Source organism: Peromyscus leucopus, chromosome 11 (assembly GCF_004664715.2).
Source record: "Peromyscus leucopus breed LL Stock chromosome 11, UCI_PerLeu_2.1, whole genome shotgun sequence".
Lineage (NCBI taxonomy): Eukaryota > Metazoa > Chordata > Mammalia > Rodentia > Cricetidae > Peromyscus > Peromyscus leucopus.
The window spans coordinates 44,624,583-44,649,392 of NC_051072.1; the positions used below are offsets into that span (position 1 = coordinate 44,624,583).

General features: G+C 37.6%; 3 protein-coding genes across 7 annotated transcripts in view; 2 read left to right on the top strand and 1 right to left on the bottom strand.

Annotated features, from left to right (window-relative positions):
* Trim23 (tripartite motif containing 23) overlaps window positions 1-18,466 on the bottom strand; it is a 31,579-nt gene extending 13,113 nt beyond the window's left edge. The window contains exons 1-7 of one of the 2 annotated variants that reach the window (XM_028883873.2): window positions 18,306-18,466; window positions 13,927-14,089; window positions 9,726-9,847; window positions 7,085-7,363; window positions 6,348-6,530; window positions 4,338-4,553; window positions 795-929 (exon numbers count right to left, since the gene is read on the bottom strand). In XM_028883873.2, coding sequence (XP_028739706.1) covers window positions 795-929; window positions 4,338-4,553; window positions 6,348-6,530; window positions 7,085-7,363; window positions 9,726-9,847; window positions 13,927-14,089; window positions 18,306-18,386 — 1,179 coding nt within the window. In that variant the 5' untranslated portion in view covers window positions 18,387-18,466. The remainder of the gene's footprint in view (window positions 1-794; window positions 930-4,337; window positions 4,554-6,347; window positions 6,531-7,084; window positions 7,364-9,725; window positions 9,848-13,926; window positions 14,090-18,305) is intronic. The other variant, XM_037209451.1, reaches the window with a different exon arrangement.
* A 578-nt stretch (window positions 18,467-19,044) lies between these two features.
* On the top strand, window positions 19,045-24,499 carry Shld3 (shieldin complex subunit 3). Its single transcript, XM_028883901.2, has 2 exons — window positions 19,045-19,130; window positions 23,285-24,499. Exon 2 carries the CDS (start codon window positions 23,389-23,391, stop codon window positions 24,154-24,156), a length of 768 nt encoding a protein of 255 aa, XP_028739734.1. The 5' UTR covers window positions 19,045-19,130; window positions 23,285-23,388; the 3' UTR covers window positions 24,157-24,499.
* Window positions 19,048-24,810, top strand: part of Trappc13 (trafficking protein particle complex 13) — a 33,779-nt gene continuing 28,016 nt past the window's right edge. For all 4 annotated transcript variants that reach the window (XM_028883879.1, XM_028883883.1, XM_028883885.1 and 1 more), the window contains exon 1: window positions 19,048-19,130. In XM_028883879.1, coding sequence (XP_028739712.1) covers window positions 19,085-19,130 — 46 coding nt within the window. In that variant the 5' untranslated portion in view covers window positions 19,048-19,084. The remainder of the gene's footprint in view (window positions 19,131-24,810) is intronic.

Consider the following 24,810-nt stretch of genomic DNA (forward strand, 5'->3'; position numbering starts at 1 on the left):
TGCAGATTTGACTTTCAATTATGTAAACATTTTGCATAATTATATAACAAAATTAATTTTTTAATTATTACTAAATATAGGAAACAAAATAGAGTTCAGACAGAACCCATTATAAAAACAGACAAATACTTCAACCATTTATGGGCCTTGGTTTGGAGTCTCTCTCTCAAAACAGAAACGACTAAAAATTTGATTGGAAGCCGGGCATGGTGGTGCATACCCATAATACCAGCAATTGGGAAGCAGACCAAGTTCAGACTAACCTCAGCTACAAAGAAAATTCAAGGTCATCTGCTATGTGATACTGTCTCAAAAATTTTTTTTTTACTTTGGAAAAAACCTGAGAAATGTGAACATTAGCTGGATACCTGATAATAAGTATTAAAAATGTAAAATTACTAAATGTTTTGGGTACATCTCCAAAATTCTTATTTAAACTGGGAAATAAGAAGAGAGATTTAGTCTCACTTGTTTCTATTTCCCACTGATTAAATTTTTTATTGAAATTTTACAACTCGTGAATTTCCTAGTGTTCTCTTCAAGGTGATTTACATTTCATGATACTTAAATTTGTAAAAAGCATAGGTAAAAGTAAGGGCAGTAAGGCCCAGCAGTGGTGGCGCACACCTTTAGTCCCAACACTTGGGAGGCAGAGACAGGTAGGTTTCTGTGAGTTCGAGGCCAGCCTGGTCTACAAGAGAAAGTTCCAGGACAGGCTCCAAAGCTACACAGAGGGTTTTCCTGTCTCTGAAAACAAACAAACAAACAAACAAACAAAAAGGGCAGTACATCACCTTTGTAAAAGTTACTGGGATACTGGCATCCAACTGAATGTGATCTGCAACCTCTGTAAACTGCTGCTGCTGTTTCTGCAGTGTTTCTAATAATCTTGTAATCTCTTGTTTTGCCAAGACAACTCTGCAATCATCCTAGAAAAGAAGATGGTATTTCCCATAAAGTTTTCCTTTTTAAAAATGGAGACTTCATCAACTTTTAATAAAGCCCATTTAACATTACAGTATTAAAAGTAAAATTTAGAAGCTACGGAGCCACAGTTCAGTTGGTAAAAAGCCTTGCCTCACAAGCATCAGAACTTTAAATTCAATCCCCAGAACCCAAGTAAAAAGCCAGGCACAACGGCACTTGCTTATAGTGCTGGAGAGGTGTAAGGTACATTACATTGGTAAACTCATGTGTTGTTTGAGCTCACTGAGAACCTGGCTCAGGAACTGGGGTTGCTTCCCTACTTTAGAGCCAAGTATGTTTATGTTAAGTATCCTCCAAACCCCTTGTCTGGTTATGGGATGGCACCTTAACTCTGTGACAAGAAAGAGATCAAGAATAAAAACATCACATCTTAGGTAGGTTTCTATTGCAGTGATAAAACAACATAACAAAAGAAACGTAGGGAGGGTTTGTTTCGGCTTACAGTTTCACATCACAGTCCATCCCTAAGGCCACTCCAGTGGGGGCATTTCCTCAACTGCCATTCCCTCTCCCAAAATCACTCTAACCTGTGTCAAGTTAGCATAAAAGTAGCCAGCACACATCATGTCCTTAGAAACAGCTAGAAGACAAATCATTTTGAACATACGTTACTACTGCTTGTTTATCCCATGATATAAAAGGGCCTACAGTCAGAAAGAGAGTATGAAGTTCAGCCACAGGAAGCTCATCCATGGAGAGAAAGCTCAATTGAGAACTTCAGCTGGCTTCCTCAACTTCTCCAGTTGATTTCTGCTGGATCTTGTGAGCACCTATTTGATGATGTTATTTCCACCTGTGGCTATTTGTTCTTGTACTTGGAAGCCTCACTCAAGGCCCTGCTCTGCCTGGAATTCCACCAAGAACTCCAGCTGGCTACCTGACTGGAGCTTCCCTAGTCAGTTTCTGCTGAGTATTTCTAAATGCTCAGTTTGACCAGGCTACGTTTCTACTGTTATTTGTTTTTTTCTGAAAACTTCATCTGAGGGAACAATCTGCTCTACCAGAGCCTCTACCTGGTTGCCTTAGAGGGGCTTCCCCAGTCAGTGTCTGCTGCATGTTTTGAGCACCCAATCTGATGTTTTCCTTGTTCTCTCTCCCCCTCCCCCCTCTACCTTCCAATCTGTCTATCTATACCCACCTATCCATCTTTCTATCATCATCCGCCTATCATCACTTACTATTTGTCCTTTTACTTTGGTTTGAAATTCACTTCACTCATTCAAAACGGAAGCTATGGCTGTTGTAAATAATTTTTCAGACTACACACAACAGGAGTCAGAGAGAGGAGGGTCCCTAAGGCCCAGGAAGACCATACATAGGTAAAAGGAGGTACACAGCACTGCTTAGGATGACACTTAAGGTTGTCCTGTGGCCTTCCTATGTATGTACATCTGGGCATACTTAGATACTTTCACAATACAGGTGTGTGTGCACACATACATACCTAAACTCTTTTATTATTATTTTTGAGGCAGAGTTTTCCTGGATAACTCTGGCTGGTCTGTAATTTATTTTGTAGACTAGGCCAGTCTTAAACTCAAAGAAATCAACCTGCCTAGGCCTCCCTAGTGCTAGAATAAAGGAGTGTACCACCTCACCCAGTTACATAAACCTTTTTTTTATTTTCAAATTTTTATTTGTATACGTCTATTAATAACTTCACATTTAGAACATTTAGCATTAACATGACCAAGAATTAAATGACAAATATCTGAAGTGGGGAAAATTAAAAAGAAAACTTTATGTTCATGAGTGTTTTGCCTGCATATTTGTCCATGCACCACATGTGTGCAGTGAAAATGTAGTAAGAAACCTGTAAAAAGGACCCCATGAGCTTTTTAAAACTTCATCTCCTCCTATGAGGACTGAGAGTCACAAGAACCCCAAGCCAAGAGTAAACCATAGCAAGTTGCTTCCTGACTTCCAGCTTTCCTCTCTTGCTCCCTATTAAAAGTGTCCAAGATGGAGCTAGGAGACAATACAGATACTTACACGGTTCTAGCCCCAGTAGCAATACTAGATTTTAGAAGAGTAAAACAAGAATTAAAAGACATCATAAATGGCACGTACACTGTCACGGAAATCTGGTCATGAACTTGACATAAATAGGAAAAGGGAACCTCAACTGAGGAATTGCTTCCATTGGCTTGGCCATGGGCAAGTCTGGGGGGCATTTTCTGGACTGCTAATTGACAATGGAGGGCCCAGTCCACAGTAGGTGGTGCCACCCCTGGGCAGGTGGATCTCAGCTATGTAAAAAAGTTAACTAAGCAAGCCAAGGGAAGCAACACATTGAGTAGCATTCCTCCACAGTGTCTGCTTCAATTCCTGTCTCCACCTTCCTTCCTGGCTCCCCTCATTGATGGACTGTTACCTGTAAGATGAAGAAACCCTTTTTCTAGCCCCCAAATGGTTTCTGTCAGCATTTTCCATAGCAACAGAGAACAAGCTAGGACACACACCCACTCTTACAAGTCAGTATGACAAGGGCTCAACAACAAGACTAACAGGAGCCTGTGGGCTGGCCACACTTTAAGTCCAATGAGACAGGTAAGAGAAAAATAATCTCAGCATGGTAAGTTGTTGGGTTTTTTTTATTTATTTATTTATTTATTTATTGGTTTTTGTTGTTGTTTTTTATCCCCGAGACAGGGTTTCTCTGTATAACAGCCCTGGCTGTCCTGAACTCGATTTGTAGACCTGGCTGGTCTCAAACTCACAGAGATCTGCCTGCCTCTGCCTTTACCTCCCGAGTGCTAGGATTAAAGGTGTTCACCAACACACCCAGCTCACATTTTAAGCTATAATTTGAAATCAGCACAATTATTAGCAGAACATCAGTAAAAAAAAGATAGACTGCAGATTTTCAAAAATTCCTAGGGCAATAATTACCCCTATATCTCCCACTTGTGACATTTTTACTAGAACAACCTTGAATCTCACTTATTAAGAAAAGGAAATCATCTGCAAACTGAGTAATGAATTAAAGCTTCCAAGAGTAAACATTTGAGGTACACCTTGAAGAAGAAAGCTTTCCACTGAAAGAAAAGAATATACTCCACATCAAAAGACAAAACATGTGTGATAAAGAAAGGCAAATGAGCTGGGCATGATTGAAGAATGACATTACAGGAGTCCCGAAATCAACAGCTTTATGGCAGGAACAGCGCATGAACAGGAGGTCATTAATACGGTTACTGGAACAATTTGAAGTTAGAGGCTATGTCCTAAGAGCAATGCTAATACATTCAGTTGAGCCCAGTCACTAAATTATGAAAGAGAAAAGCCTATCTCTGATAATTGTGCAGTTAACATTAAAAGTATAGCCTAGCCACAAATGAAGTACCTACCTGCTGCAAAGTCTTTTCACAATGGAGACAGGCTGTTGAAACCTGGGACAAGAGAATAGTCATATCCTCTTGTTGCTGCCTGAGCCAAATCAGCTTTTCTCGAACATGAGCATCAACAACACTCAGAGCCATTTCTTCTTGACGACAAAGAGTTTCATGTAAATCAGAAAAATAAGCTCGGACACATGATCGGGCATTCTCTGCAGTACCTGGGACCTACGAAGACAAGAATAAATTTTAAACAATTAAAACCTTAAATATTTTATATGTAAAATATCAAAATTTGCCGGGCGGTGGTGGCACACACCTTTAATCCCAGCACTCGGGAGGCAGAGGCAGGCAGATCTCTGTGAGTTCGAGGCCAGCCTGGTCTACAGTGTGAGTTCCACAACAGGCTCCAAAACTACACAGGGAAACCCTGTCTTGAAAAACCTAAAAACAGAAAAAAAAGATACAAGGTGGCCAGGCATGAATGGCACAGGCCTTTAATCCCAGCACTCGGGCGACAGAGGTAGGCAATCTCTGTGAGTTCAAAGCCAGCCTGGTCTACAGAGTAAGTTCCGGGCCAGTGAGGCCTACATAGTGGGACCCTGTCTCAAAAAACAAACAAAACAACTGAGCAATCTACCTGGTTCTTCCTATAACTTAAAAAAAAATGTCAATGCCAAGCAGCAGTGCGCACACCTTTAATCCCAGCACTCGGAGGCAGAGCCAGGTGGATCTCTGTGAGTTCGAGGCCAGCCTGGTCTACCAAGTGAATTCCACAACAGGCTCCAAAACTACACAGAGAAACCCTGTCTTGAAAAACTGAATGAATGAATGAATGAATGAATGAATGAATGAATGAATGAATGAATGAATAAATAAATAAATAAATAAATAGTATCTGTAGCAAAATGGAACCTAATCTCCAGTTGTCACCATCTACAAATCTAATTTCAGTAAATGGTAACTTCATCCAGGTTAAAGCTAAAAAGAGAAAAGAAAGAGGACAGAAAGAAAAAAGAAGAAACAATTCATTCTTAACATCTTTTTCATATTCTGTAATTAGTCTCGGCAAATGCTGCTGACTTCACAATATTCCAGAATCCAGTCATGCTTTACTACTACCACCTCCAGCAAACTGGTCCACACAATATAACTTCTCATCTGATTATGCAAACAGCCTTCAAACATCTCTTAATTTCCTGACCAATCAAATCACCCACCAATCAATACTGACAACAAATTGCCAAGACTTAACTATCCTTTACAATCTCAACTCCACCCTTTTTACGGCTACTCCAGAATTACAGGACATAAATATCTCTCAACTAGATGATTTCAACAGTGTCTTAATAGATCTTCCTGCTTCCATTGCTACTGTTCTTCTAACTCACTTTCTACATTTAACAGTAGCATTCTTAATGTAAATGTGATTATTTCATTCCTATGTCAATAGTTTAATGGCTCATACTGCTCTTAAGCTGAAGTTCTAAATTCCTCAGCATGACTAATAGATTCCAGCATGACTTAGCCTTTAACTCTTCAAATTTTCTTCTTGTCAGACCCAGCTCAAAGCTGCACACATAGTGAACTTCTTGAGGAACCCACAATCCATCCAGCCCTTACTTACAATTACTTAGGTGCATTCTTCTCTTCATGGGATAACTGACTCCCGACCCACTCTTCTTTTAACTGAATTCCCTCAATTCTCAGTTGAAACATCACTTCTAGGAAGCCTTCCATGAACTATATGATGTGTTATACATCTTACATACTACCAAGTATACTGTACTTCCCTATCCACAACACAAAATAATTATCAAACTTGAAACTATCTATATGATAGTTTGATAGAAACATCTATATGATAGATGATAAATACCATGAATACAAAAACATTTTCAAAAACTTATGTGTAGGATCCAGTGTAGTACTAGCACATTGTAACTGTGCACTAATTATTAGAAGGTGCAAACGTAAGAATGAGAAGGTTAAGATGATAAAGAGGGAAGAAAGAATCCATACATGTTCTGTGTGAGCCATTCCAATCCCATCCTCCACTATTTGTTCGCCTCCTTCAATGTGCTGAACAATTCCAACTAATTTTCTGGAATAATCTGAGATTTCTTCAGTGAAGGTCCGTATGCAGTGAGCCATATCTAAAATTGATGCTCGGATCTGGTTAGCTTCTGGTTCCAGGACTGAATGCTGTAAATACAACACAATTATAGGAAAGAATTCATAGTGGTGAGTGGTGTCTGCTGATTTACAAAAACTACTTAAATCCCTTTTAATATAAATGAACATCAGCCACAAGTGGCTTTTGTAAAACATTTCAAACAAGTACAAGATTAGAAGACAAAAAAAATACTAATTTATTTTTACCCCTTTTTAAGAGATCTATATTACAAAGAAATAAAACAAGTTGGAAGTACATGTACTGTTATATAAGAAACCAAGAGTTCATCCATAATTATATCGTAAGAGTTATCAATAGATATAAGTATTATCTAAGCTGTACAGTATTGTAAAAACAAGCAGACAGAAATGAGACTTTTTGTCTCCTGCTGGAAATACTCATGAAGCCTCTCTGAAATTATACTATTCAGAAACCAAAATCCTCAGTGTTTTTCATGCTACTGAGACTAACTCATTAATCACTTAACTTTCACCAGGTCTGTCTTCAAATAAATAAACAAGTCAACAAAAACAAATGGTAGTCTGGTAAAATAGCTAGTCATCCAACTGAATTAAATTCGTACCTTGTGACCTTGGTGTTTTCCATATTCTTTGCAGACACAGCACATGAGCGGGCTAGTTTGACAACCTTCTTCCAAGCAAACAAACTCAATGGCATGCACCTGGTGCTGAGAGCACATGGTTTTCTCATGAGGTTTATCAGCTAGAGGCACTCGCCTATGCTTTGCTAAAGTCTTTGTAGAATGAGTAACTTGAGAACACTCTGAGCACAAGTGAGTTGCACACACAGTGCAATATACAGATGCAACGTGAGCTTCATCTTCATCACAGCGGATGATGCTCTGATAAACAAAAAATTAATGCCTTAAAACTGAATGTGGCAAATTTTGAACTACAAAACCCCACAACCTTTTCTATTTAACTTTACCAGGCTTATACATGATATTAAAAAAGGAAATTTGTTAAGTCAATCATTCCAAATAGAAACAAAGAACTAAGGAATTAAACAAAGAAAACCAAAGTAAGGAAAATAAAATGGTCCTCAAAATAAGTGGCTTCTAGAGCTAGCTAGAAGAAGTTCTGGAAACTTTAATCCATGATGCAACCAAACACATAACAGAAGGAAGAAACAGATAACAACCAGCTGCAGCTTAATAACTAGTCAGCTGGAAAAAGCTTAGTTGGTCACAAGGATGTCATTAACCAACCAAAGTTCAGCTTCTTCCATTAACTAAACTATACTTAAACTCTATATTGGTTTGGTCTGTTGGACCCAGTACATGCATCAATAGCCTCCCAGAAATGTTATTTAATAATGAAAATATAGTGGTAAGTATAAAGGCCACATGCTACCTACCCATCTAAAAAAAAATTTTTTTTTCAGGAAGGTAAGAAGCTATCTCTGAGACTAATTATCAACATGGGTTATGATTCTGGGGCAAGAATAAATTCATTCTCATGAACAGTCTCCCCCCCCCCCCCCCAGTGCTGGGCATTGAACTAGAACCTGATAAATGCCAGGCAAATGCTCTGCCATGGAACTACATACAAAAACATCTCATAGATTCACAGTTAGTGCAAAGATCTCTTCCATCAAACCTTCAAAAGAAATAGAACCACGGAAACATTACTAATTTGTTAGGAAGACTTAAATTCCCATTGCTTCAGTTACCTGTCTTGAGGATGCATAAAAAGAAAATCAGCACCATGATGTAAAATAACCTCATACTAAGGTATGGAATTAGCTGTGGAAACTTTGAAAACAAAAGACACTCTTGGCTCAAGATGGAAAATTCTGATCTCAATAGATTTTGAGAGCTGAATTGCATGTATTTTTTTCCCAAATATACACAAGTACTTGCCAATAGCTCCACAGGTGAATGGATTACAATCATGACTGAAAACCACATATTCAGAAATAATAAGCTCCATGTCAACTGCTAAATATTATTGTTAAGTTCTTAAAGTAACAAAAAGCATTTCTTATGTCTATTTGTGGTCCTGGGGCTCAAATACAAGGCTGCAACTATGGTAAGCAAGTATTCTGCATTGAACCATACCAAAGTCTTTATAAAATGCACTAGAAGTGTGTAAAAATCATCTTTCAGATGATGAGAAATGCTTTGAAAACTTCTGTATTATATTAAAAGGCTGTAATTCGCAAGGGAGATTTAGTGTATTTTTCCAGAAATAAAAATTAGACAGTACACAAATGGTATCATTTATTGTCAAATTAAGTTTAAAAAAGATCCAAAGGTTGAAACAATTTATTTTGCAATGATAAATATGCATTTGTATTATAATATATTCATGTCTTCTGTTTTGTAGGCCTTACAAATAATTTATAAGGTTAACAGTACATAATATGATTTTAAAATAAAGGTAAAAGATGCAACATATGAAAGAACTGCAATGGTTTTATAAATGAGAACATTTCAATTTGAAAATTATTTTTCTAATTCATTTTAACAGAAAGAAATCACCAAAGGAAATTTGCAATCAATCTATTGGGTTTTTTCCCCTTGAATCAAAAACACAGTTTTTAAAGTCCACAACTAACACCATTACCAAGTTATTTACTGCAAATACCCTTCATAGAGAAATCTATCATTTGTTAAGTAAGCTGTGCAGACAACTCTTGAAATGTTAATAATGTGCTGTCACACTGTAAATAGTTTTGGCAATATTTACCAGACATCTGCCTGTCAGGAAAATGAACAGCAAGCATATTGTTTAACATTTTTCTTATTGTTTCGAAAAAATATTTAGTAGTAGTAGCAAGCTCCTCAGATTCCACTGTTACATTTAAGTTAGTTCATGTCTAAACGGAAAAGCCTCTCACAAAGTGGGTCTATCTTTTCTTGTACTTTGCTACTGAGGTTCAGTTTCACATTTCCTGTACTAATATAGATTAAACATTCCTCTTACTCTCTTATAATCTTCTATCTTAAAGGCTTTCCTTAGAAATAACTGAATTATGATAAGGAAAGAGTTTACTCATAAAGCAGATTAGACACAGAACTTCAACAAATTTAGTTTCTGTTTTATTTTTGAGAATAGTACTGACATCAGAACTGTAATAGAGTAAAAGCTATGTTTCTATCACAGATAAAGCAAACAAGGTAATATTGTGCTAATATCAGAAAATATTTTAGGATAAAAAATTTATCTTATAATAAATATTTCAACAAGTCCCATCAGTACCTCTCCAGATATCCCAATGGCTTCCTCGGCAGATCCATACTGACCAATATGTCCATTTTGTAATCGCTCTAAAAGCTCCAGTAAAGCAAAGTTTTTTTTCAACCCCCAGACACCTGAATCTCCTAGGAAAAACATGAAAATAAAAGTTAATGTAACAAAATGGAATTTTAGTCAGCTTACCTCAATTCTTAAGAGTAATTACTAACACATATAGTTTAAGTAAGTCATTAATTATGTCTAAAAGTTGCCAAGACAAGTGCTTGTTAATATTACCAAAGACACCTTCAGCACAACCAGACACATACCTTACAAATCTTTTTTTTACTTTTACTATACAAATTAAAACAAGTATTTTAATATTTTTCAAATATTTTTACCGCTACGTACACTAAGAAATGCATTTTCTATCACAATCCAGGCAACACGCACACACCAGAAAACAGCGTCAGGCACTGGGGCTGGGGAGATAGCTCAGTGATCGCAGTGCTTGCTGTCAAGTGTCAGGAGAGCTCTGCTGCCATAAAGCCACATAATGCAGCTGGGTATGGTGCTCACTTGTCATTCTAGCATCAAAAGGTAAAGATGGATCCCTGGAGCAAACAGTAGCAAGACTAGCAATACTGGACGGTTCCTAAAGATTCTCGACATCAACCTCGATCATCTACATACAGGCAGATACATATTCACCAACACTCCCACATATAAACACATGTACAAGTATGACCACTATACACATAAACATGAGTAGATTTTTTTAAAAACTTGACAAACTAATACTTTTATAGCAGTGTGCAAGATACTGCTGTGTTTTACTCTATTTCTTTTTAAAGATATTACAGTGGAAAGGAGTTTAACTCAATGGCAGAGTGTGTACTTAGCATGTGCAGGGCCCTAGGTTCAGTCCACAGTACTTACACTTACACACACACACACAGGTTGGGGGGACAGGAATAAACTGTTTACAATGAATTAAATGTATTTCATGACCACAAAAACAAGCTACAATTCACATTTATAAATTCCTTATTAAATATGGACATAAAAAAAAATCATTTTGAAGTAAATTACAACTAGAAGAACTAAAGATTTCCCACTTTTTTTTTTAAACCTGTGACAGTCAATGATTACATAAATCCCTCACAGTGGGGGCTGGTGAGATGGCTCAGTGGTTAAGAGCACTGACTGCCTTTTACAAAGGATCCAGATTTGACTTCTAATACCCACATGATGGCTCACAACTGTCTGTAACTCCAGTTCTGAGAAGCCTAACACCCTTTTCAGGCTTCCGGAGGCATTAGATACACAGATGCATGCAAAATAGCCATATACATAAAATAAAAATAATTTTTAAAAAAAACGACACCTCATAGAGCCTCACAACGAAGTAAGAGAATGAGTCCTCTCAGGTAGGGTTCCAGAAGGTTTAAATGAAGACAGACAGTTCCTTCACCCCAGGTCGAGCACATAAGAACATATGCATATCTATGCATACACTTGCAAACACCCACTCTTTTTGAGCCTACAAATAACAGCCACATCATTCAGCAGATAGGATCCAGTGAGTTTCCACAGCACAAATACTATCTGACATGATTGCCATCTAGTAAGTGTTTGTTAATAAAATAAAAACATAAAAAGATAATGGTGGCACGGTCTACCAGGCTCCTTTCCTGTTTGTCATCTTTTTTCTTTAGAAACAAACCTTTCTTAACACTAGGCTATCTTTACCCTCCTCTTGACTTCTGTGACCACTTTTCTCGGTGCCCTCCACAGACCACTACAGTAAGCTTCCTTCAGTTTTGCTGCCCTAGTCAAGGCTTTCTCCTTGTTTCCACTTGTCCCATGAATTTTACAAACAGAGGTCCATCTACTCCATTTATATAAGCATTTAAGTATTCAAAACAACCATTTAAAAATACGGCCTTGGCAATTTCCCCAAAATTTAGTCATTATGCAAGGAACACACAAACCCCCATGAGTACCTAACACTGTTCTAACTATAAAAAAACTTTATACTCCTAATGGTTTCAAATAACAGATTTTTGTTGTTCCTACAAATTCTTGGGGTTTGGGGCAGATAAGAAAGGCTCTGTTCCCCACTGTACATGCTGAGGAGCACTGAGCCTCCATTCTCATGGACTACCTCACTGTTTCAGAAAAGAAGTGTTACTTCAAATCATCATCAATCTCCTCTTAAAAACTTTTACCTGAAGTTGACAGTTGACACTATATTTCTACTCACATTTCAATAGTTAATACCACAATCACACCTAACTGTTATAGAGGGTAGGGAAGTATAATTTACCACAGGGACAGAAAGAGGAAAGCCAGAAATATTGCTCATCAGAAGTAACAACTTATTGGACCAAAGAAGAGCTCAGATTAGGAACTGATAATCAACAATAAGAGCAGTTTGCTTCTAGAAGAAGGAATTACAAATGATCTGCTTCTATATTTTTCTCAAGCTTCTGTAATATATATAATGTGTATATATACAGTACAAAATACATAGTATATTCTTGTATATATAACATATAGTATGTATACACACACATATTATTTCTATGGTACAAACACAAACAGATCTTTAAAAAATTGGAGCTAGTAATGGAAAGTCACTAGCGTATTCCACAAACAAATCACAATTAAACATGCCTACAAGTTACAGTCATTACAACATTTATTCAAGAAAGAGTTGGCATTGCTCATGTTGGTATGACAGGAGTCGATTTCAACCTCGGATGTGACTAAGTGCTCCCTGTCACAAACTTCTGCTTTTAACACCGGGAGTAGCAACCCTCACACTGTGGTATCACAGAGAAAGTAGAGGGCTCTCCCAAACAGTAGAAAAATGCTCTAGCCTATATTTGCAAAATGTTATCATTTCTACATATCTGGTTGTATATGAAGAAATGGTAATGATATTTTGTCTTACAGAATAAAAAGTCAACTAAATGAACCTTAAAACAGACATCTCTTTCACCATAGTAGGTTAATGTTATCTATATGATGTCATTATTGTCTTGCATTAGTTTCCTGGAGAATAGACAATATTTATTTATATGAAAGACAGCCAAAACCTTAAGAAACATGTTAAAGCCATGTTTCTTAGCATTTTAAAGCCTAAAAATAGAGGCACCCTTGCTTCCTTTTAGAGGTGGATAAATAATTTAAATTTTAACATGCAGTATAACTATATCTGTCTTTTATTATATTTATGTTATTTTCTGTGTGTGGATGTGTGCACACACTTATATAGAAGGGTGTCGCAACACAAGTGTGCAGGCAGAGGACCACTCACGGGAGTCAGTTCACTCCTTCCTCCAGCCCTGGTCTTAAGTAGTGCTAAAGTCCTGAAAAAAATACATCAACCTTAAAAAGTATTTTAGAGAAAATTCTTTTATCTTACAGAGTAAAGTAAGAACTTATTTAAAACTGTAAAATATTTTTTCACATGCTAATGTTCTACTTTCTAGATCTGGGCCAATGAGATAAATCCTTGGATAAAGGCACTGGCTGCCAAGCCTGAGCACCTGAGTTGGACACACACACACACACACACACACACACACACACACACACACACAAATAGATGCAAAAAAATTAATTTTTAAAATATGTGAACACTGATTCTGAAGTAGTCTTAGAAGTATACAAGGATCTAGCTGGCATAGTGGTACACACCTTTAATCCCAAGACTGGAGAGCAAAAAGCAGACAGATCTCTAAGTTCAAGGCCAGTCTGGTCTACCAAGCAAATTCCAGGACAGCCAGGACTACACAGAGAAACCCTATCTCAAAACAAAGCAAAAAAAAAAAAAAAAAAAAAAGGAAGTATGTTGAAACTCAAATTACTTAATATATATTTTGACTACCTGCTCATTCATATTTAAAGAAAACAGTTATTGAATTTAGGCAAAGGATTTAATCTGTGATAAATGCAGTATTCTCATTTGTTTGAATAAGGGTAGCACATATTTCTGATACTTCTTAAAGCTCTTAGTGTTAACATCTCAGATTCTCACTGGTAATTAAGAGTGGGCTAGCTTACAGTCAGAATCCCACTGACCTTAACAGAAACTCAAATTCTGAAAGCTCTTGGAACTTAATCTAAAAAAGCAAGTGTAAAGAAACCGTTTTCTTTGTCATTTGCGTTACACCAATAATTTTCTACTTTACACTCATACAAATAATTTTCCTACCTAGGTCTGTTACTTGTCGATCAAACGGGCAACGTATTGCTCTTCCATGCAGAGGCAAGCGAGTCAGACAGTCATGACAGACTGTGTGGCCACAAAGAAGGAGGCGAGGAACTTTATCTCCTTGCAAAGAGAAGACATCTTCACAAACCCCACACTCCAGAACCTAGTATTAGAAACAGAAACATGTCTACAAACACTATTGAAACAATCTTCTAATATTTTATATTTTAAAAGAATTGATCTAGTATATTGAATCAGTCTTGTTACTTTATTCCTCCACGTCGGGGGAAGGAGTGGTCAGGGAAACTAAGTTATAAAACCTTAAATCATATTCTTACTCATTTCCATTTGACAGACCTTGACAAAGTGAAACCTCTTTGAAATACCCTTATGTTGCAAATTAACATAATTAACATAATCTAATCTTTTGAAAACTGAATATGCAACAATTTATAATTCTACTTAAGCCCCCAATCATTTCATTTTGCTTTTCTTTCCTTTTTTAAAACATGTTTTGAGATTTATTTTGTGTATGTATGGATGTTTTGCCTGAATATATGTCTGTACACCATGTTGGTGCAGTGCCCACAGAACTCAGAAGACAGCATTAGATTCTCTGGAGTTACAGATGGTTGTGAGCCACCATGTGGGTGCTGAGAATCAAACCCGGATCCTCCAAAAGAGCAGTCAGTACTCTCTTAACAGCTTAGTCATCTCTCCAAATCCTGTTTTATTTCATTGTAAGATGACATTTCACTGAGCAGCCCTGGATGGACCTCAGTCTGAGCTGGCCTCAAACATACAGTGGTCCTCCTCCTGCTTCTGCCTCCCAAAGGCTAGCACTACAGGATGCACCACTATGTCCAACTATAACACCATTGATTTAAAAAAAAAAATCTAAAATGTGTATTGGAATGACAATCAATTTTCTAAACTATAAAGAACTTGTAAGAAAGTCTCCAAGGAGGGCTGGAGAGATGGCTCAGAGGTTAAGAGCACTGACTTGCTCTTCCAGAGGTCCTGACCAACCACATGGTAGCTCACAACCATCTGTAATGAGATCTGGTGCCCTCTTCTGGCCTGAAGTCACATATGCTGTATACATAATAAATAAATAAATAAATAAATCTTTAAAAAAGAAAGTAAGTCTCCAAGGAATATTCAAATATCTTCTAAGACTTCACAAAATAATGTAAAGGCAAAAAACAAATTAGCTAAAAATTTAATTTTAATTCCTGCTCTTTATTAATAAGTAGCTCTGACTTGGAAAATATTTGTCTATTTAGTTTTAATCACAGGTATATGACTTACTGAAAGGCAGTCAAAAAAAAAAAGCTATGAGAACTGGCTCACTCTCTCAGGTCCGTGGGTTAATATTTTATAAATATCATAAACTGTAATTATCAAAGTATATCATTTTTAGTGCTTTTACAACTAACTATTGTTTGTGTTGTTTTCAGTTTTAATTACTTTTAAAAAATATTCCCAATGAATTACTCCGTTGTCTACCCATCAGGACACTACAGTCTGGTCCTGTACTCTTGCTTCACTGCCATACCCTGCAGACCCTATGGTTCAAGTGTGTCCCAGGATGGGATAGTGTTTCTTGACTCTTGCTTTATACTAATGAATGTTGAGGAAACAGCTAAACATTTACCCTCTGGTTTCCTTTTTAAAGTTTTTATATTCATAAATCAAAAAATTCCCAAGTATTGTATCTCTTGGTCTACCCACCTCTCACTCCAACTGAAACAATTATCCTCTGGGTTTCCATGTACTCTGAATATCTATCTGTTTGTCTGACTCATCAGACAAACCACATCAATACTTTCACTGACTAGCCTGTCTTCCCCTCTTAGAACAAGAGCAGAAAACACTACACTCCAAATAGCAAGTAACTATGTGCTTATGTAAATAAAAATTAAAAAAAAAAAACAATTCAACCCACCACCAAACACATACAACACAAAAATAGAAAAGTTAGAATGGAAGTCTCATTAGACACATCACATTTTTTTTTAAAATTCTCAATTCCTTTTTTTTTAAAATAAGATTTATTTATTTACTATGTATACAATGTTCTGCCTGCATGTATCCCTGCAGGCCAGAAGAGGGCACCAGATCTCATTACAGACAGTTTTGAGCCACCATGTGGGAATTGAATTCAGGATCTCTGGAAGAACAGTCAGTGTTCTTAACCACTGACCCATCTCTCCAGCCCGGCCCATTACAATTTTAAACTTGATTCTCCAATAAATTTAGACTTAAAAACTGAGATGCAGGACTGGAGAGATAGCTCAGTGGTTAAGAGCATTGGCTGCTCTTCTAGAGGTCCTGAGTTCAATTCCCAGTATCTACATAGTGGCTCTCAACCACCTAAACTGTAGTCCCACGGGATCCAATGCTCTCTTCTGGTGGTGAAGATGTAGATGCAGACAAAACACCCATATACAGGGTAAATAAATAAATCTTTAAAATAATAAATAAACTGAGATGCAAACATCTTTTACTGTAATTAAGCTGGTAATTCATAGTTGCTTTGAATACTGGTATAGTTCCAAAGAAACTTAAATGTAGTATAGTGTACAGGAAAAAAGGAGACAGATTAAATATCTTAAGTTATATTAAGCTAAATATATAAAGAAAACTTTATATTAAGAGTTCAGTCTAACTCATTAAAGTGCAAAGAAAAAACTACACCAATATACTTTTTCAAAAAAGTTGTTAATGATTTGTATTAATGAAATGCAGCAGCCGGAGAAAATGCAGGAAAACAATTTCACTGACTGATATGAAAATTTTACTGAGCAATAACAGTATCCATGGAAGCAATTTAGCAGTTTAAGGAATTTATTCTGTACTACCCACACAACAAAATCCCAATGTTTTCATCCTTGTTGACAGTGTTGTCTCCACTGCTGGGGAGCCCAGGTTTTTGCACATGTCTCGCAAAAGTTCTACTACTGAGCCACATCCCCAGCCCACATATGTCAAGATCAATACGTTAGTCTTTAAAGCACCATTTATATCATTAAAGAATTAAAAACAAAGTAAATGTACACATAAATACTAAACTGAAAGATAAATTATAGTGCATTCATATGCCCTAACTGCAGGCCATTAAAGATTAAAGTTGTTTATGTATATACACAGAATATCGCAGGTAAAGTGAAAAGAAAGGGCTAAGAGAGTACATGACACGATACTTATTCCAATTATGGAAAGAAAAAAACAACTTTGAATTTACAAAATATTCTGCAGGTATTTTCCATTTACAAAAGCACAGTTCAAAATAGTAAATCTCAAACATAAATTATGCCTAATAAGAGGGCTCCTCTACATTTCAGATCTTTGTACTTTCAATGTAATCTGAATTCAACTAAATATAAAGCTAACTGAATCAAAAACCAATAAAAAACGATTAATAATAAATTGTCAGTATAAATTCCTCAAAAAAAAAAAGACCCTTGTTAAAAAAAAGATATCTACCATTTAACGAGTTAAAAGAATGTCCAACTGGACTTGATTCACTGTTACTAATCCAAGTAAGTATACATTAAAATCACTTCTGAGAATTTTAAAAAATGTACTGATGTTCACACACTCAGAAAGAGGAGAATACCAATCTCTTGGTTACAGATGATCTCCAAAATTATTCCCTAAACCACTCCTCTCAGAGATATGTTACAGTGATTGGGGGAAATGAGCTTCATGCACTTCGACTTCATCTTTAGAAAAAGCATTTTATAACTATATGGTAGAATCTTCCAAGCAGAGGATGCACCATACATCTAGTTTGTTAAACCCCAACTAGGCTGCGGTTGGAGACTTTTCACAGTCTTCTATTCAGAGGCATAGGGCGGCTCAAAAATGCACATGTATGATTACAGAAACAATGCAAGGTTGAAAAGCAGACTTTTACAACCAGTAAACGCTGGGCCCTTACCACACACAGTATTAACCCCAACCCCGGGTTCCTTCCACGTAAAATGAGAATTAACATCTACCTTTTAGGCAGATACTGGCGAGCTGAGACCTCTACCATAGTACTTGTCTACTGTAAAGGCTGTTGAATAGATCTATGCCAACTAAAGCCTGTTGAGGCTGCACGAGAAAACCCAGGAGCAGGGGGAAGACCAATCCAGGTCAACTTCCACAGGCCCACGCGGTGCTTTTCACAAACAGCCCCAGGACCGACTTCGACACCTGAGTTACAAGGCCAGGACCCCGCGGGACGGGAGGGGCTCGTAATGCCCACCCGGTTCCGGGGGGCCGCGCATCCCGCCCGGCCAAGCCTGGGCCGCAGGGTCGCGACCAGGTCTCCAGGATGAGCCGAAGGGAGGCCGCAGGTGGAGAACAGAGCACGCAAGTTCCCTCACCTTCACCACAGCCGTCCCCCGGCTGCCCTGCCGCCCACTGTCTACTCCGGCTCCGGGCTTGTTTACAGCTAGGGCAGCCATCCTGGCAGGGGCCGCGCCACAGCAGCAGCAGAGCCTTTAACTGAGAGGAGGGGTTGGGCGACCTACCCAGAAGCCTCGGCGCAGGCCGCCGGCACGCATGCGCAGTCCAGGCAGGGCGCCGCTCCGCCTCCTCCGGCCTTTTCTCTTCCGTCAGTCATCGGCCTGTACGACCGGCGCGTGAACGCTTGGTTTTTTTCATGAAGGTGTCTGCGAATAATGGAGAGAAGAAAGATTAAAAAGGACGGATGGGGCATAAATAAAACTTTAGGGTGAAAGTGCCGCTCCCGTAACGGTTTTTTTTTTTCCCTCCAGAACTGAAACGAGCTAATCCCCGCCCCGACACAGCGAAATTTGTATAAAATAAACTACAAATCCCAGCATGCCACTCGAGTATTTCCCTCTCTCCCACCAACCCCACCCCCACCCCTCCACCGCGCCGTGTAAGCCTTTGGGAAGCCATGTACTGTCAGCTGAAAGTGGCTCACTGAAGTCAGCCGGTGTAATTCTGAGCGAAGGAGTGGCTTTCGTGAAAAGATTTTCACTGTGGCCATAAACGGATTTAATGCAAAAGATTTTATCAAGAGCAGAAAGAAGTTAGGCGTGCATTTGACACCGGGTCTTCCGGGACTTGTGTTTTGCAGTTTCCTTCTCGACGCGAGGTGAAACTCTTGAGCCTGAGATCAGAAGTGCCTGTCAAGATGGAAGTGAACCCCCCGAAACAGGAGCACCTGCTGGCGCTAAAAGGTAAGCTGTTAGGAGCCTGAGTCTCTTGACTATTTTTTTTTTCTCCCTTCCCTCACTATTTGAAGGCTTTCCAACGTAAGCCTTACCCCTAAACACGGCAGTGCTCGCCCTCTCGCTTGGTATTGAGATGCCTTCTAGAATGAAATGCAATCCTCAATTCCTCTGTGGTCTGTGCTACCGCAGTCACCAGATTTTATCCACAGAAGCTCACGCCTCGACCCTGCTGGGGAGAGCTCTGAGAACCAGGATAAATATCAGCTGGCTTTTAAAGCAACTTGTTATTACTCTTCTGTTCATGTGATAAGGACAAAGTTACCAGGCTTTCGCTTATCTGTAGGTAATATCGCATGATAATGTCAATGATTAGTAAAATAAATGGTAATACACCTAATAACTCTTAGATTTGTTGAAATATACTACAAATTACTTCACAGTGTCGTATCATATTTGTGAGAAATTTATCCAGAATCTCCTATGAACTTTAGTTTTCTGTACACGGTAGTTTAAGTTTTAGTGATTTAATTTGACCAGAAGAAAGCTAGCAGGGCAGATTTTCCTTAAATTTGCTTATCGAAACCCTTTTATTTAAAATATTTTCAGCTTTATTTCATGTTTTTTACTGCCACAAATGCACCTTCTTACTTTTGGAATGTCTGGTTATGAGGTTAACAGTGCCTTGCACGGGTCTGGGAAAATGCTTCCAAGACAGTTGATGGAATTGCACTTGCCTTCCTTCAGGCATCCCTTTTGATATACTCAGTGCCCTCCTCCATTCTTTGTGATCTACACATCTTACATTCCAGAAGCTCACAACCATGTATCGATGGCTGCAGTGAAGTTGACTGTCTCTGAATGTGAAACTAAGAAAGTCTGCAACATTGGATAATACAACAAAGAGACCTACCTGTAGGTTTCCACATGATCTAGACTAACATAGATTCTGTGTGTATAAAAGGAACTTACTGTATCTCCATTATCTCAATCTTACGTCTAGTGTGTGGAGTAGATATTACTTATCTTTTAAGGTCTAGCAACTTTTCCAAGATAACATATCTAGTAAGATATCGAGGCAATAATATAACAAGGCCCGACTCATATTTCTAAGATGCTCTGTTGCCTCCTGTTGAATGAAGCAGCTTCTGCAGAGACCATTATGACTTCTATATGAATTTAAAAGTTATATTCCTTGCTAAGTGATTTCACACAACTTTGACACTACTAAAAATTCTAGTGGTAGGGAGTTTTATTTGTTATTATTCTTATTTTTAGAAACACAAAATACCTAGTAAACAGTACTTAATCAGACAGACAGGACAAGAGCTTTATATTAAACCTCTTTGATACTGTTTTCCCCACATGATTCTAGATAATCAAGAGTTTCACAGGGCTTAGTTTTACTGATGTTGACTGTTCAGGCATACCAATTTAAAGGGACATGTAACTTATTAGCTTTCTTATATGTTAAATGTTAAGATAATATCATTTTACCCTTTATTTCTCCAACCTTCTCTCTTCTCTCATGCCATCACTTGTCTCCTTTTTGAGACAGGGTCACAACTGTACCAGGTTAGCATCAAACTCACAGTGTAAATGAGGATGACCTTACATTCCTGGTCCTCCTGCCTCTACCTCCCATATGCTAGGATTACAGATGTATACCACTATACCCAGTTTATGGGGTGCTGGGATTTGAACACAAGGCTTTGTGCATGTTAGGCAAGCACTCTACTGACTGGCCTACATCCCCAGTCCCTTTGGTATTCTTGAAATGAAAATATGTTTTACCTAAAAAGAGTTCTCAAAATTAGTTGTCTCTTGAGCGTATCACTGAATAAGTTCAGGTAACAATGAAAGCATTCTCAGTGAAAGGGGTAAAGAAGGAAGAAGAAAAAGAAAAACTCACTAATTTTTATCCTTGATCGTAGCCACGAAGTGATCATTATCAATTATCTAAAGAATCTATCATCACATATTAAATCTATACTAAAATTATTAATCTTAAGATTAAAGTTATTTTTAAGGGCATAAATAATAAAATTGTATAATAAAATTTATTATACAATTAGTTATGTCTGAATTCTTCAGAATCAGACTGTGATTCTATTGTGACATTACAACAGGAATCTGGGTCATAGTTATCCTAGCAAATAAGAACCTTCATTCAAGGCTGGGAAGTGGTAGCGCACACCTTTAATCCCAGCACTCAGGAGGCAGAGGCAGGTGGATCTCTGTGAGTTTGAGGCCAGGCTCCTCTATAGAGTGAGTTCCAGAACAGCCAGGGCTACACAGAAAAACCCTGTCTCCAGAAAAAAAAATAAAATGTTTTGGGCGTAAAAAAAAAAATTTGTGTGTGTAGAAGAATCTCTATCATACTCAACTTTGGCCTGGTTAGGAAGCCCAACTTGTAGATTAATTAGATCCTTGCAAGCTCCATTCTTGAGGCCTTCTGTACTGGAACTTTCTGTCACTGTTTTTATTTGGGACATCATGAGAACTTCTATGTTGTGTTCTTTCTTGGCATTGGCAAGGAAGCCATACATTGGCAATCGGAAGTCACAGAACTAGTCTAAATGCTACTTAAATACCACTATTATACAGAGAAGACTATGTCATAACCCCATTTTCTATTTGGATTAACATGCAAAGCCAATCCATTTTCATTGTTTTTGATGTTTATTATTGAGAAAGGTAGAGTAAATATTCTACCTATGTGTTGGTAGAATTTATAAAATGTGTTGATATATTATGTCCCCCAATATATTGTGTACCCTAATGAAGCTTATCTGAAGATTAGAGGGAAAAGCCAGTCACGATAGCCACTTCTAAACATAGAAGTCAGGCAGTGGTAGCACATGCCTTTAATGCTAGCATTGGGAAGGCAGAGATCCATCAAAGCCACACTGTGGAACAGAGCCAGGCATGATGATGACACGCGCCTTTAATCTCAGCACTAACCATAGAGATCTGGAGGTCAGTACAGACAGACAGGAAGTGATGTAGCTGGGCAGAGAGAGGAAGTGAGATGCAGAACAGAAAGGCATATAGGCATGGGTATACAGGAAGTAGCTCTTTCTGGCTGAGGATTCCCAAGTGGTAAGAATGTGGCTGGCTTCTTTCTGCTTTACTGTACTTTCAGTTTTACCCCAATATCTGGCTCCAGGTTTTTTTTTTTTATTAATAAGACCGTTTAGCAGTTTGTCTTACAATAAAATTTTAGAGTCTAAACATATCAATTTTATCTTATATACATTTTTTTAAGCTAGTAATTTTGAGCAGGGCAGGATGTTGCACATTTTTAATCTCAGCAGAGATGAGCAGAAGCAGGCGGTTCTTAGTCTACACGGTGAGTTACAGGATAGCCAGAGTTTCATGGTGAAACCCTGTCTCAAACAAACTAAAACAAAACAAAATTAAAAAAAAAAAAACCTAGTAATTTCTTTTTCCTTAATTTTGAAGTCACAGTTGTTTTCTGTTTTTTATTCATTTTGTTTTGTTTTTTACTGGGGTTACTAACTTGTTTTGTTGTTTGTTCATTTTGTTTTGTTTGTTTTTTGTTTTTTAACAGTGTTTTTTAGAAGACTTTATTTATATGGATGTTTTGCTTACATGTACGTCTGTGCACCATTTATGTTTGGTGCTCATGGAGGCCAGAGGAGAGTGTCAAATATGGGAGCTGGAGTTATAGATGGTCGTGAGCCATCATGTGGGTGCTGGGAATTGAACCTGAACCTTCTAGAAGACCAACTAGTATTTTTAACTGCTGAGCCATCTCTCCAGCACCGCCTCCCCCTCCCCCTCCCCCCAGTTTTAAATATTACATTATGTGGTAAGAATCACCAATTTTTTTGTTTCTTTTATGGTTTTAGGACCATAAAATGATTACCAACATTTTAATGATAATATTTTAAAGTCCTTTATATCTACTTAGTTAAACATATTGAATATTAACATTTTCAGGCTAGATATAATCTTCATTGGAATCCAATGTAGATACTTCATTGTTGTGAAAAGGGATTTTCGAGTGTGTGATTGTATTCACATCTGCCATAGCAGTTTGTTAAAATACCATACGGGAAGTGGGTTTTCTCCTCCCTGCCCATCTGTATACAGGCTGTTCCCACCAAATCTTATTCTTTGCAATACTTCCACTTTAGGTCCTGTTGCTTCTGATTTGACAAGAGAGACAGTCTTGTAAATAATAAATTGTGTTCTAGCTCGGAAGAATTCAGCCAAGCAGTTTTCTCTTCCTTAAGAGTTAATGGATTACTGCGGAATGACTACTGAAGTAATATTACATTATCGGCCATGTGAGAAAGATCCCACACAACTGGCAGAAATTGCAGAAAAGGCAATTCAGGACTTCCCTACTCACCCGCTATCAAGATTTATTCCTTGGTTTCCACAAGATGGGTCCAAACTTCCACTCAAGCCTAAAAGATTACCCCCAGTAATTTCTGGAGAGGCTGCTGAGAATGTGAGACAGTACTTAACCATTTCAGAACCTAGTGTTAAATCACAGAGCTACGACTGCACAGTAGATCTCTTGGAGTTTCAACCTAGTTTGAAAACCCAGCACTTAATCCAGTCACACACGCTGAATGAACCGAATAACTCTGGAAATCTGGATAGAGATTCAGGAAAAGGGAAACAGCACAGGAAGAGGTCCTGGAGCGTTTCACTTGCCAGCAAACACTGTGCAGAAAATATTTTTCCTTTGTCTAAGAAATTGCAAGCTAGGTTAAAGACGCTGCATTTGCACTCCCTTCATAGAGGAAGGTGGACGTTAGAATACAGTGTTTGCAACAACCAGACTCTGGAAGACGTTTGGACAAAACTCAATCGCCTCATCCGGCACAATGAACTTCCTTCATGTAATGCCACCATCCAGAGACAGTTAAGTCAGATATGGGTGTTCTGTGATATGATGTACTGTGAATACGTAGGAAGTCTTCTTAAAGAAAGATTATCTCTTATTGGGAAAATTAATTTATTTGTACATAAATATGGTGTTATTTTTAGTATGTAATGAATTCTGATCATAACAAAAATATCTGAATAAAATGAGTATGGACTGAAATTATAAAATGAATAAATTTTACTGTCATTACAATTTTAATGACTTAAAATTTGATGCTTCTTTATACTGTGAAGAAATAATTGTCTAATGTGTATACAGTTTGTGTCCAATATATAAATGAGTATGACATAATTCCAAGTCTTGTCAATGAAGTCAGGAACATTCTAGATTTTTATTAGTATTCTTTTAAGTGAACTGTGATGAATTGTTGTTTGTATTAAAATTGAGAGGAAATGTTCTAGTCTTTATTATTACTGATTGACTTTAAATAAATGGGTTGAATTTTAGTGAATCCTTGAAAATCTACTTTTTTTACTTACCTAAGTATAATGCAGGGTATGTGTAAAATTAAAAGTCTTAACACAAGTATGTCTCATTTTGTATTTATCACAAGGTTGCCAATCAAGGACTAAATATTGAGAAATCATAGCACTTTCGTGATAGTTTTGTTATTTTGAAAAGTTTATCACAGAGCCAGAAGTGTAAGTTCCAGTGAGAGTATTAACAATTTTTAAAACCAAAAATTGAAAAGAGCTTCTTTGTTTTCATATGGAAGATCTGAATTTTCTGATTTACTCTGGATGAATTGATTTCTACTTCTCT